At 40.9% G+C, this 14014-nt stretch overlaps 1 protein-coding gene across 2 annotated transcripts in view; it reads left to right on the top strand.

The window, feature by feature from the left end:
- The window catches only part of CEMIP2 (cell migration inducing hyaluronidase 2), an 85369-nt gene that overhangs the window by 29937 nt on the left and 41418 nt on the right, over positions 1 to 14014 (top strand). For both annotated transcript variants that reach the window (XM_042965186.1, XM_042965185.1), the window contains exons 5-10: positions 2518 to 2687; positions 7858 to 8046; positions 9880 to 10049; positions 12268 to 12477; positions 12789 to 12994; positions 13137 to 13206. In XM_042965186.1, the coding sequence (XP_042821120.1) occupies positions 2518 to 2687; positions 7858 to 8046; positions 9880 to 10049; positions 12268 to 12477; positions 12789 to 12994; positions 13137 to 13206 (1015 nt within the window). The remainder of the gene's footprint in view (positions 1 to 2517; positions 2688 to 7857; positions 8047 to 9879; positions 10050 to 12267; positions 12478 to 12788; positions 12995 to 13136; positions 13207 to 14014) is intronic.

The following is a 14014-nucleotide window of genomic DNA, read 5'->3' as shown; positions in this document are numbered from 1 at the left end:
TGTTTTAAACCTGGAGTCTTAAGGCACATTTTTTGGCTTTTTGTCTTTGTTCTTTTTTTATTTTGGCCACAAGTCTGAGCAAGTCCCTGGAATGTTTATTACAGAAACAAAATGAAATTAAATGGAATTTTCAAACACAGTTGCTTTCAACAAAGAGATGTAAAAATGTAAATCTGTTGGAGAGTGATTATACAACTTGGATTTAAGCCTATTAAGACACCAGTATCCTATTGGTTCTCAGTTTTGCACTCCTGAGATTTTTATTTTTAATTTTTAAATGTTTAAGGGGCACCTGGGTGGCTCATCAGTTAAGCATCCGACTTCGGCTCAGGTCATGATCTCAAGGTTTGTGACTTTGAGCCCTGCATCGGGCTCTGTGCTGACAGCTCAAGGGCCTGGAGTCTGCTTCGGATTCTGTGTCTCCCTCTCTCTCTGGTTCTCTCCTGCTCATGCTCTGTGTCTTTGTCTCTCAAAAATAATAAATAAACATTAAAAAAATTTTAAATGTTTATTCATTTTTAAAGGAGAGAGAGACAAGTGTGAGTAGGGGAGGGGCAGAGAGATTGGGAGACAGAATCTGGAGCAGGCTCCAGGCTCTGAGCTGTGAGCACAGAGCCCAACGCGGGGCTTGAACCCACAAGCTGTGAGATCATGACCTGAGCCAAAGTCGGATGCCCAACTCACTGAGCCACCCAGGGGCCCCTGCACTCCTGAAATTTTTAAAAATCCCATGCCCAGGGCCCACCTAGAAATTTTTACATCAGAATCTCTGAAGGATGGGCCCCCCCACCCCCTACTCCCCGCCAGGCATTTGATGTGCAGTCAGGGTTGGTGACTAACTCAGGGGTTCCCAATGTGGTCCCCAGACCAGCAGCTTTAACATCACCTTGGCACTTGATAGAAATGCAAATTCTTGAGGGATGCCCGGGTGGCTCAGTCAGTAGAGCTTCTGGCTTTGGCTTAGGTCATGATCTCATGGTTCATGAATTTGAGCCCTCCATCAGGCTCCCTGCTGTCAGCTCAGAGCCTGCTTCCATGCAAATGCTCTGGCCCAACCCCAAGCAATCTGAGAGTGGGGCCTGGCAATCTGGTTTAACACACTCTGGGTGTTCTGATGCACATCAAAGTGTGAGAACCACTCTCCAACTTAGTGTTTCTCAAGTCTGGTTGCACATCCCAATCGCCTGGGAAACTTTAACAAACCTAATAAGGCCACGCCCCACCTGGAGAGATGATGATGTCATCAGTCTGGGCTGGGTCTGAGCATGGATGGACTCCTAAATCTCCCAGGTGCCTCTATTATGCAGCCAGATTTGAGAACATTGCCGAGAGTTCAAAAGACAGCAGGCGATACTCATTTTATTGTTCATTTTTCTTTTCTGTCTTTTTGAAGTTTTCATTTAAATTCCAGTTAGTTAACATTCAGTGTAATATTAGCTTCAGGTGCACAATATAGTGATTCTGCACTTCCATACATTACCCAGCAGCGCTCATCACCGTAAGTGTGCTGTTTAACCCCAATCATTGATTTCACTCATCCCCCCACCCACCTCCCTCTGGTAATCATCAGTTCATTCTCAGTAGTTAAGAGTCTGTCTCTTGGCGTGCCTCTCTCTAGTTTTTCCCCTATGTTCGTTTTGTTTTTCAAATTCCACATATGAGTGAAATCATATGATATTTGTCTTTCTTTAACTGACTTATTTCACTTAGCGTAATACTCTCTAGGGGCATCTAGAGTTCAATTGGTTGAGTGTCCCACTTTTGATTTTGGCCCAGATCATGGTCCCAAGGTTGTCCAATTGAGCCCAGTGTTGGGCTCTGCGCTGAGTGCGGAGCCTACTTAAGATTCTGTCTCTCCTTCTGCCCCTCTCCCCTGCTCACGCATATGCACACTCTCTCTCTAAAAAATAAAAATAAATAAATAAATAAGCAAACAAAACTCTTTAAAAAATACTCTCTAGCTCCATCCGTGTCATTGCAAATGCCAAAATTTCATTCTTTTTAATGACTGAGTAATATTCCATTGTGTGTGTGTGTGTGTGTGTGTGTGTGTGTGTGTGTGTGTACATATACATATATACCAAATCTTTATCCATTCATCAGTCATTAGACAGCTGGGCTGTTTCCGTAATTTGGCTGTTGTAGATAATGCTGCGATAAATATCAGGGTGCCTGCAATACACATTTTAAAAGAAGGGAAATACATGGGTTTGTGCCCAGAATGATGTGTCAAATGGGTGTGTATTGAGGAGGGAAGACAGTGATTAATCTTAGTGCCAGTCATTGGTATTTCACCTGTTACAGAGCTAGACAAACAAGGATTTAAAGTCCAGGTGCATTTCCTTCTGTGAAGTCGGTTACTTCAGTCAAGGTTTAGACTTACAACCTCATGGTAAAAGAAGTAGAGGGATTGATACAAATGAAATACAAGCATTTAGCAGCACCTGACATAACACGTGTGTCAGGGATCTGGACTGGTACCATGACAAATAAGGCTCATGGTGTTTTTCCTTCTAGGCAAGCATGGGCTTTGGTTGGTGTCATTGATGGTGGAAGTGCTTCTTGCAATGAATCTGTGAGGAACTATGAAAATCACAGCAGTGGAGGGAAGGCTCTTGCCCAAAGAGAATTTTATACTGTGGATGGTCAGAAGTTCACTGTGACGGCTTATAGTGAATGGATCGAAGGTAAGCAAGTACAGTTTAGACTAAGACATTGGTAAGTATTGTGAAAGACTGTTTGGGTTTGGTTTTTGCTTTTTAGGTGGTATTGTATTCGAAGGACAGTCTGATTAGGTTTCTCAACTGACTGAAGATGAAACCTATGGTTTCCCTACTGTGTTTGATCAAGAACTCAAGAGTTCTCGCTGGATGGGAGAACGCCCTGTTCTAGTGCTCCACTCCCACCTGGACTTTGTTCTTGATTCTTGAGTCATAAGGTGTGGTTAACCATTGGAAATGGATTTGTTGGGGCGCCTGGGTGACTCAGTCAGTTAGCGTACAAAGTCTTGATTTCAGCTCAAGTCATGATCCCACGGTTTATGAGATCGAGCCCCATGTTGGGCTCTGCACTGACAGTGCAGAGCCTGCTTGGGATTCTCTCTCTTCTTCGCTCTCTGCCTCTCCCTCCCTCTCTCTCTCTCTCTCTCTCTCTCTCTCTCTCTCTTTCAAAATAAATAAATAAGTATAAATAAGTAAACATTAAAAACAAACAAACAAAAAGAAATGGATTTGTCTCCTGGATTTGGTACCAGTTGGACCAATCTAAATGTGACAGGGTGAGCTGCCTTCGGTTGTGCTCTGTGACAGTGAATGTGATTTTGTACTTTGGATCTTCTCTTCATGTAGACATGTCAACAAATATTACTTTTAGACACAGGCTGTACAAACAAACCTCCCGTTTCCTTAGCAGTTATTCCTTGATCCAACTAATACGTATGTCTTACAAATAGATCAGAAAACACAGAAAAATACAAAGTAAAAATTAAGCTTTAATTCTGTCATTCAGAGATGATTATTTTTGTGCACATAATCTAGTAATTTTTATCTTGTATATATTTTCTTCTCTAGTGTTCATTTTGTTTTAACCTGTTTCCCTCTCTTTAAATAACATTTTATTCAGTTATCTTAAGTCTTTACATTTTCTTTAACATGATTTATATTTGAATCCACCTTTTAGAAGAAGTATAATTTATTAAATAATGCCTAGCACTGGGTGTTTTGGGTACTCCTGACTTGTTTCTTTAAGGATGTTTATTTACTGGGGCTCCTGGGTGGCTCAGTCGGTTGAGTGTTTGACTTTGGCCCAGGTCATGATCTCCCGGTTTGCGAGTTCAAGCCCTGTGTCCGACTCTGTGCTGACAGCTCAGAGCCTGGAGCCTGCTTCGGATTCAGTGTCTCCCCTCCCCCCCGTCTGTCCCTCAAAAGTAAACATTAAAAAAAAAAAGGGTGTTTACTTACCTATGTCGCTGCCAGATTTTTTGGCGCCCAGTATGGATTGGCAGCCTCTTGTACTTGCCCTCCGCCTTTCTTTTCCAACCAAATAGTATGCCGAAATTAACATGACGTGAATAATTCAGAAGTGCATTATTACCCATAAAGGTTTATTTTAGGGCTCACGCCTCTGTTTCGAGCAGCAATGTAGCAAAATGTTTACTTAGATGGATTTCTGCAGACAGAATGCCTGGGTTCATCATCCAGCTCTTTCCCTTATTGTGTGACTTTAACTTCCTAATCTTCGGTTTCCTCATCTTAAAAGTGGGGATAATAAGAGAAATGACCACATAGGGCCGCTGTGAATATCACGATGTGAAGGATGTGAAGTTCTTCGCACAGCGTGCATAGTTAGCATACGGTGTTAGCTCTTTTAACGGCGATCCATACATGACTTGGGTTATAACCATGTATCTTGTATCTTTGTAATTAAAGGGAGAAAGTCTTTTGCTCTAAAATAAACAGGTAAATAGAGTTCCTGGTATGTAACAGAGACTTTGACTGTTGCTTCTAAGCGGCCTTCCGGGTCTGGGGTGAGGAAATGGTAGCTGTTACGGATGATGATGCAAGAATCGAGCCTCAGCTTTCTGCCTCCAAGACTACTTTTCTTTTTCTTTTTTAAGCTTATTTATTTATTTCAAGACAGAGAGAGAGAGCGGGGAGGGGCAGAGAGAGGGAGAGAGGGAGAGAGGGATCCCAAGCAGACTCCCCACTGTCAGCATGGAGCCCGATGTGGGGCTTGATTCCACAAACCATGAGATCATGACCTGAGCTCAAACCAAGAGTCAGACGCTTAACCGACTTAGCCACCCAGGTGCCCCAAGACTACTGCTTTCTACCCCATCATGGTTGCCTCCGGCAAAAAGCATAGGTGGATGAGAAGCATTTCTTAGCAAGAATTTGAACCTGCATGAAGGGTTTAGTGGAAACGCTTCCAGTGAGAGTTCATGCAGAGGATAATTACTGACAAACCTCGAGTCAACATTTCCTCTGTGGAAAATTTTGTTTTCGTTTCCACATTCTCAGTGACTACTCATTTCTGGAAGAGGGTACATTCTAGCTATCGTAGGATATTGAGGCCCGTGTTTGCAATGACTCTTACTTTCTGGAAGAGGTGGAAATTCTCTCCAGGAAGCAAGAAGGATGAGCATATTTCCTCCCTTATTTCCAATTCACTCGTGTTAATGGGAGGAAATCTTAGGCAGGATTTTCATCTAAAGCTAGGAAAAAGTGAGAAATTATTGAATAATGCAGATCTTTCCCATCTAACTTTCTGACTTTTTTCTTTAAAAACAAATTCTAATGATCTTTTAAGTTGAAATGGATTTGTCTAACAGTCCTCTTTTTTAGAAAGCATTTTTTAAAATTTTGTGTGAAAAAAATTAATGTTTCTTAGTTGTTTTTTAGATAAATTTTTGGGGGTAAAATCTGAAAATTTGGTCAGTGATAATCATTGTTGTTGAGCTTCTTGATTGTCTTTGTGTTTACCCTGCCTGTTGGGATTCTTGGAAAGGCAGAATAATAAAGAAGTTAGGAAACTGGACTCTGGAGTTAAATGAGCATTCATTTGTGGGCTGTACCATTTTTTTAGCTGTTCTCCAGACTCCCTGACTTCTTTCAGATTTCTTCATCTTTAGTACACAAAATGGTTTCTGCCTCTCAAAGTTGTTTATTTTTATTTTTAATTTTTTTCAAGTAGGCTCTATGCCCAATGTGGGCTTGAACTCATGACTCTGATCAGGAGTTGCATGCTGTATTGACTGAGTCAGCCAGCTACCCCTCTCAAAGTTGTTTTGATGAAAGGTTTTTTTTTAAATAATTTTTTAAATGTTTATTTATTTTTGAGAGAGAGAAACAGAGTGTGATGGGGGAGGGACAGAGAGAGGGAGACACAGAATCCTAAGCAGGCTCCAGGCTCTGAGCTGTCAGCACAGAGCATGATCCAGGGCTCAAACTCACAGACCACGAGATCTTGACCCAAGCTAAAGTCAGATGCTTAACCAACTGAGCCACCCAGGCGCCCCAATAAATAAAATTTATTATGCGAGTGAAGTCCCAGCGACTATCGGCTGTTGTTATTAGAGTCATTATTACTATTTTTATTTAGACCAAATTACTTTATAGGCTTTAGTATCTGGATGCAAGAAACACATAAAAAAGAAAGCTACTTTACATTTTTTAAGGTACTTTTATTTTGGTACTTTGCAAAAACAAATGCATGGTATGTTGGCATCTCAAGGAACAGAATCTAAGACTTGTTACGGCCAGGTTGTATCAGGAGAGCTGGCTCAAGATTGTAAGGATGTCTGTAGTATTCCTTGTGCCCTGCCCGAATGTCCCTCTTTTTGATTCCTCTAACTTGAGTAAATAAATGTGTTTCTTCACTCCTGTCATTGACCCATGGTGTCAGTATCTTAAAGTAGCCCCCGAATAGTGTTGTGGTTAACTGGAAGGATGGTTGTGGAGTACAGATACGAGTGCACAGATACCTTTGCGATGCGCTGTTTTTCCTTCTCCACCAGTCACATGAAGTGGCTTGCATCTAGTGTGTATACATTTGCATTAAATCGACCTTTGGTTTGTGGCAGATTTTATCACAGATGCTTTAGAGCCAGGAAATGCTTCTATACTTGGTTGCATGTAAAAGAGTAAGTTAAGATGTTGGATCAACTTTTCAGGTTTTGTCTGCATAATTGGGAATCAACTTTGAGTTTTAAAAGGAGGTATTAGGAGAGATCAGTGATTAGTAGTCCCTGGGTTGTGTAGACTGCATAGTTGATATAGTCACAGGGAAGGAGCCAAGTTGGACAGGGGATCTATCATGTGACCTCTGGGGGACATTGCAGGTCATAGTGGGAATGTTCATCCCTTCAGCAAAAATCTTTGAGTTTGCAAGAGGAGTGAATACACAGGTGGACGGACTCTGCTGCCTTCACAGATGTAGCTTCCAAAGAAGGGAGCTATTCTTCCATTGGAAAGGTATGGATAACACCAGAGGGAGCACTAGAATAAGGATACTGGAAAAAGAGGTTGCTTCCAGCAAGGATGTTTGGGAAGTCTTTAAAGATTAGTCTGGTCTCGGGGCACCTGACTGGCTCAGTCGGTTGAGCTTGTGGCTCTTGATCTTGGGGTTGTGAGTTCGAGCCCCACGTTGGGTGGAGGTTACTTAAACTTAAAGAAAAAAAAAAGAAAAAGATCTGCATGACTTTTGTAAGATGGATAGTATCTTGGTTGGTCAATTAAGAGTGGAAGGACGCTGTAACTGAAGAATGAAGCTTGAGCAAAGGCACAGAAAAGAGAGATTGCCAGAGGCAAGCTTTTATTCTTTTTTTTTAATGTTTATTTTTTGGGAGAGAGAGAGAGTGTGTGTGAGCACGAGAGGAGCAGAGAGAGAGAGAGACACTGAATCCCAAGCAGGCTCCAGGCTCTGAGCTGTCAGCACAAAGCCCGACGCTGGGCTCAAACTCGTGAACTGCGAGATCATGACCTGAGCTGAAACCAAGAGTTGGGCGCTTAACCGACTGAGCCACCCAGACACCCCAGTTTCAGCACTGAGTTGAAGTATAGCAAAAGATCTGGGGATCGAGAGGCTTCTTCAAAATTATAAAAGAAATGGTACCAAAACATGACATTTTCTGTCTCATCATGGTTCGGGGTGCTGGGGCTCTCTACCCTGGAAGTCAGGGATGTACATGTTCATCTTTTTATTAGTAGTATCTGCGGAATGACTGGCACATGGTTAGCACTGGTGAAATCATACTGACTTGTGTCTGTCTTAACTTTTGATGTGAATCAGTGAGAAAATTGATTTTAGGGGAAAAAAATGCCTATGATGTATCATTTTCTTCCTTGCTTTTTCCTTTAGGTGTTTCTCTTTCAGGTTTCCGGGTGGAGGTTGTGGATGGAGTGAAGCTTCATCTGCTGGATGATGTTAGTAGCTGGAAACCTGGAGACCAGATTGTGGTTGCAAGCACAGACTATTCTATGTACCAAGCAGAGGAGTTCACTCTTCTCCCCTGTCCAGAGTGCAGCCGTTTCCAGGTCAAAGTCAAAGGTATCCGACTGCTTAGAATGCTTCTTGGCAAACGCTCTTCTCTTGGCTTTGCATTCCCGGGTCCCCTTCCACCACTCCCATCCCAAGGCATTATCACCATCACCATCATCATCTTGATATCGAAGATCTTAACAGTGGGGTGCTTTGAACACTAGATCCCAGAGGATGTTAGATAAAAAGTATAGTACTCATTGAACAGTAGTGTTGCAGGCAAATTAGTATTTTGTGCTATTTCTTTGTTAAAAAAAAATTATAGATATATTTATATTTATATGTATATGTATATATATAGCAACTACATGGATTGTTTTTTTTTTTCCAAGATCATATCCAACTTCTTGTTAATTTTCTGCTATCAAATAATAATAATGCCAATTATCAACTGACTCATATTTAAATAGAAGTCTTTCTCTTCTTAATTAAAAAAACTAATCTCATGGGGCACCTGAGTGGCTCAGTTGGTTGAACTTTGGACTTCGGCTCAGGTCATGATCTCGCAGTTCGTGGGTTGGAGCCCCACGTCGGGCTCTGTGCTGACAGCTCAGAGCCTGGAGCCTGCTTCACATTCTGTTATTTCCCTCTCTCTTTGCCCCTCCCCTGCTTGTGCTCTGTCTCTCTCTAAAATAAACATTAAAAGAAAATTTTTAAAAAAATCTCATGATTTTTGAGTGCCTACTTTCTTGGCAAAACAAAAACAAAAACATTTCACTAATACTTAAAATAGAACCAAAAAGGTATTTTCGTACACTACATTTTTTAAATCACAGTCTTGACTAATGTTTTTTGAATGAAAGGAATATGCAGTGAGATCCGTATTGTAAGCCATATTTAGGAAGAGGGGCTGACATTTACCAGCCACTTATCCTGAGGCAGGTAATAGGCAAAGCTTGTTCGTGTGTTTCCTTAATTATGGAATTTATTATTCATTTCACTTATTTACATCATTTTCCTTCTGTACTCAAGATTATATACAATTATGATATAAAACAAGAGAGCTTACAGTACCTATTTAATAGGCACACACTCATGGGTAATTTAGAGCTTTGTGGTTTGCTTTAAAAAAAAATAGGATGATTGGCTCACTTGGGACTTGGTCTCTGCTTCACTCAGTGTTGTACTTTTCCTTCTTGACACTATAGAGCATAAGCGGAAAACAAAACCCAAAAAACTATGATACCATCTGGCATTAATTTTGTTTGGAAATTCCCACTCTTGTTAACAAGTCTACATGATAATGAATCTCCCACGATCTTAACTGCTTGATTTATTTGTATTTTTCCTTCCTGAGTTTATGTAATAAAAACATCAGAGAAAAGCTCATTATTAAAGGGTTTCTAGACTTCCAATAAAGGTGGACATTTAAAAGAATGCTTATCAATATTAAAATAAGATATTTTATTTTATGAAATGTTATAAAATCTTGGTAATGTTTGTACTGCTAATGTTTAAATGGATGTTACTTTAGCTTTGAAGTAAAAGCAAAAACAACTTGAGACCCCATTATCAACATCTACAAAACCATTCCTTTTAATCTGGATTCACTATGCATTTCATTCTTCATGTGTCCTCAAGGGATTAGAACTAGAGCATATGGGCAGGAACCAGAGAGAATGAAAGAAAGAGAGAGGGGGTGGATACTTAGGTAGATTCCAGAATATTGGTGCCATCCAGGAGAGGATTAAGCTCCTTGTCTCTGTGTGGTTTTGACACTGAGGATCTTTAAAAGCCTTGCTTCCTTATATTCTGTGGTTAGAGGACTGTCTTTTTGATATGTTTCCTGTTTTCTTTTTTTTTTTTTTTAATATTTTTTTGTCTCTTGTCCACATCAATCAGAAGCCCCTCAGTTCCTGCACATGGGTGAGATCACTGATGGTGTAGACATGAGAGCAGAGGTCGGAATTCTCACCCGGAATGTTGTGATCCGAGGAGAAATGGAAGACTCATGCTACGCTGGAAACCAGTGCCAGTTCTTTGATTATGACACCTTTGGGGGACATGTCATGGTAGGCAAAAAGATTTAAGGAGCTCCTTGCTTGCTAAATACATGTTTGAAAAAACTTCCAAGTTTTGAATTTTTTTGAAATTTTTTTTTTTTTTTTTTTTTTAGAGAGAGAAAGACAGAGACAGCATGAGTTGGGGAGGGGCAGAGAGAGGGGGAGACACAGAATCCGAAGCCAGCTCCAGGCTCTGAGCTGTCAGCACAGAGTCCGACGTGGGGCTTAAATTCACAAACCGCGAGATCATGACCTGAGCCCAAGTCAGACACTTCACCAACTGACCCACCCAAGCACCCCGAAAGTTTCAAGTTTGGGGATGAGATCTATATGGATATTAAAAAGGAATTGTGTTTTCTTTATTTAGTGACAGTGAGGAGATTTTTCAGAATTGAAAGAGAAAGTTATATCTTCATTTAGTTGATCTGGAGCCGTAAACCATTTTGTCCCATGAAGAATTAAATCCATTTACACTGAGAAGAACCACATAGAGATAAAAAAAACAAAGAGTCTTGGTATCCATGCATGCAATCTCCATGTATGAGGGCGTCTGGGTGGCTCAGTCGGTTAAGCATCCAACTCTTGATTTCAGCTTGTCACAATCACACAGTTTGTGGGTTTAAGCCACACATTGGGTCTGCGATGATAGCATGGAGCCTGCTTGGGATTCTCCCTCTCTCTCTCTCTCTCTCTCTCTCTCTCTCTCTCTCTCTCTCCCCCCCCCTCCCCCCTCCCCCCTCTCTCTCCCCCTCACCCACTCATGCTCTCTCTCCCTCAAAATAAATAAATAAACTTAAAAAAAATACCTTGATGTTATGAAAAGGTAAGCAATAGTAATCTACACATACTTTTATATGTAGATTTTTATTTATATAGAAGTATTGAGCACTCACTATATGATAAGCATTGCACTGTGTACTAGCTGATTGGCCTTCTGGGCTGCATTTTGGCTACATGTGTTTTAAAATCTGTCTTTTGTACACTCAGTAGGTTATGGTTGTTAGCAACATTTCTGTCACACTGTTTTAGGAAATGTTGGTCAGTGTTATTTTTTTATTTTTAACAGTATGATTAAAAATCCGGTATTTAAAAATTTATGCTCTGGGGTGCCTGGGTGGCTCAGTTGGATGAACTCAGGTCATGATCTGACCTGCGTTCGAAGTCCGAGTAGGGCTCTGTGCTGACAGCTTGGAACCTGGAGCCTGCTTCAGATTCTGTGTCATCCTCTCTGTCTGCCCCTCCCTGGCTTGTGTGCTCGCTCTCTCTCTCTCTCTCTCTCTCTCTCTTTCTCTCTCTCTCTCAAAAATAAACATACATTAAAAAAAATTTTTTTTTTAAATTTATGCTCAAATTGTGGGTCCCAGAGAAAGTTTTAAAAAGAATTGAAGTAAATAATATTATGTGCTAACTAAAACATTGAGAAGGATTTACAAATAACTATCAAACTATGGTGGAGTTTATAGAAATCAAAGAACAAGATAAGACTGGAAATGACCAAAATATTTGAAGAAATCAATACATATTATAAAGACAAATCATTTCTGTGGCTTTCCTGGTTACATGTCTTTGTATTCTTGAGAGGCCATTTTTATGGCTCTTGAAAGTATTCACTTGGTTAAGAAGCATTTGCTGTCACTTGTGTCTGGCTTAGTCAGTAGAGCATGTGACTCCAGATCCTTAGGGTCAAGAGTTCGAGTTCCACTTTGGGTATAGAGATTACTTCAAACAAACAAACAAACAAAAAACAAAACCAAAAAAAGAAACAGCAGCACTTGCTAAATTAGTAACTGGAGATCCTAGAAAGCAAGGTGCCAAAGAAAGAAAAGTTTTAATATGTGTTCTCCTTCAGACATTTTCTATTAGAACTATATACATATATATATATATATATATATATATATTTTTTTTTTTTTTTTTTTTTTTTTTTTGCTACCTTAATATTACAAAGCCTAGGGGTGCCTGGGTGGCTCAGTCAGTTGAGCATCTGACTTTGGCTCAGGTCATGATCTCACAGTTTGTGGGTCCGAGCCCCGCATCAGGCTCTGTGCTGACCGCTTGCTCAGAGCCTGGAGCCTGCTTCGGATTCTGTGTCTCCTTCTCTCTCTGCCCCTCCCCCGCTCACGCTTTGCCTCAGGCTGTTTCTCAAAGATAAATAAATGTAAAAAACAATTTTTTAAAAAAATATTCCAAAGCCTATCAGTGTGATTCCAGTTATCTTGTCTTATAGATAAGGAAAAATTTTACTTCAGTGCATCTGTCCTATGTGGAGCTGAGACACATGGGTCAGCAGCATCTGGGGCGGTATCCTGTTCATTTTCACCTGTGTGGGGACGTGGATCACAAGGGAGGGTACAGACACGCGACATTTGTGGATGGCTTGTCTATTCATCACAGCTTCTCAAGGTGCATCACTGTGCACGGAACAAATGGCCTGCTGGTACGTAGCCTCTCATCACGTCGATGCGTGTTGTCAGAAGCATTAAGTGTCGTCCATTGTCCCAACTTCTCAATTTGAGAGAAGTCGGCTCTTGTCCCGCATCCCTTACTCTCTCCTGCTTGTACTGAGAATTCCGGTGTTTTCCTCTATTCTCTTAAGAGATCAATAAAGCCTGACACTTGACTTTGCCCCTCCGGTGAAGATTAAAACGTCTCTTTGCGTTTGTACTGAGCATGCTACATAGATAGCCTCGTCACTAACACCGCAGTCGTTCGTGTTACCAGTGACATGATACGCTTGTGTTTCTGCAGATAAAAGACACAATTGGATTTGACACCCTGGGTCATTGTTTCTTTTTGGAAGATGGTATTGAACAGAGAAATACTTTGTTCCACAATCTGGGACTCCTCACCAAACCCGGCACCCTCCTCCCCACTGATAGGAATAATTCCATGTGCACTGCCATGCGAGACAAAGTGTTTGGAAATTATGTCCCTGTGCCCGCCACGGACTGCATGTGAGTATCTGGCAGAGAGAAAACCTCATGTGTGGTGCTCAAGGCCTTTGACTCTGGGGAGAAGATGTTTTGGAGGACATTTTTAGCAGGCAGGATTTTTTCATTGACTGATGTTTAAATCACTTTAAAAAATGCCTTGCAGGGCTGTTTCGACTTTCTGGATTGCTCATCCCAACAATAACCTGATTAGTAATGCGGCTGCAGGCTCACAGGTAAGTAATATTAGATGCTTTCAGCTGTTTTGTATTCGTGTTTATAAGTATTTTGGATATTATATGGATGTAATGTAACGTGTGACTGTCTAACTCAAGCATGGCTTTGTTTTCTGCTACTGCCTGTTTTGTTGAAAGGAGAATACAGTTGATGGTTCTTCTGTTTCTTCCAAATCATTCATGCCAGTTAGTATTTATGAGTGGGGTAAGACAGATGCCAAATGGAAGAAAAGAGGTGGGCTGATATGTGGGTTTATTGTACCTTCAGAGTGTATTTTTAGTGTATCATTTGTAATCTTTCTGACTTCTATTTAAGTCATGTGTGTCCGAGTAAATGATCGTTTCAGTTTCTTTTTTTTTTATGTTTATTTATTATTGAGAGAGAGTCACACAGAGTACCAGTGGGGGAGGGGCAGAGAGAGAGGGAGACCCAGAATCCGAAAGCAGGATCCAGGCTCTGAGGTGTCAGCACAGAGCCCGATGTGAGGCTCAAACTCACAAATGGTGAGATCAGATGAAGTGAGAAGCTTAACTGACTGTGCCACCCAGGCGCCCCTGATCATTTCAGTTTTTAATTCTGATGAACAAAGAAAGCCTTAGCTTTTCTTTATAGGAATGGATTATTATGTAGAACATTATGACAGCAGTCATTCTGGTGAAAGGATACGTCTTTTTGTTAAATGCAGGGATCATCCACACTTAGGGGTTTTATCTCCTTGGCAAAGCAGGTCAACCCAACTCTGTACTTTATATTACTATGTGCCTTGAATTATTTCAGAGACACGCACACACACGAGTATAACTCAAG

The sequence above is a fragment of the Panthera tigris genome, chromosome D4 (assembly GCF_018350195.1).
Source record: "Panthera tigris isolate Pti1 chromosome D4, P.tigris_Pti1_mat1.1, whole genome shotgun sequence".
Taxonomy (NCBI): Eukaryota; Metazoa; Chordata; class Mammalia; order Carnivora; family Felidae; genus Panthera; species Panthera tigris.
Note: the sequence above shows the minus strand (reverse complement) of the source record. Positions and strands in the feature narration are given on the sequence as shown.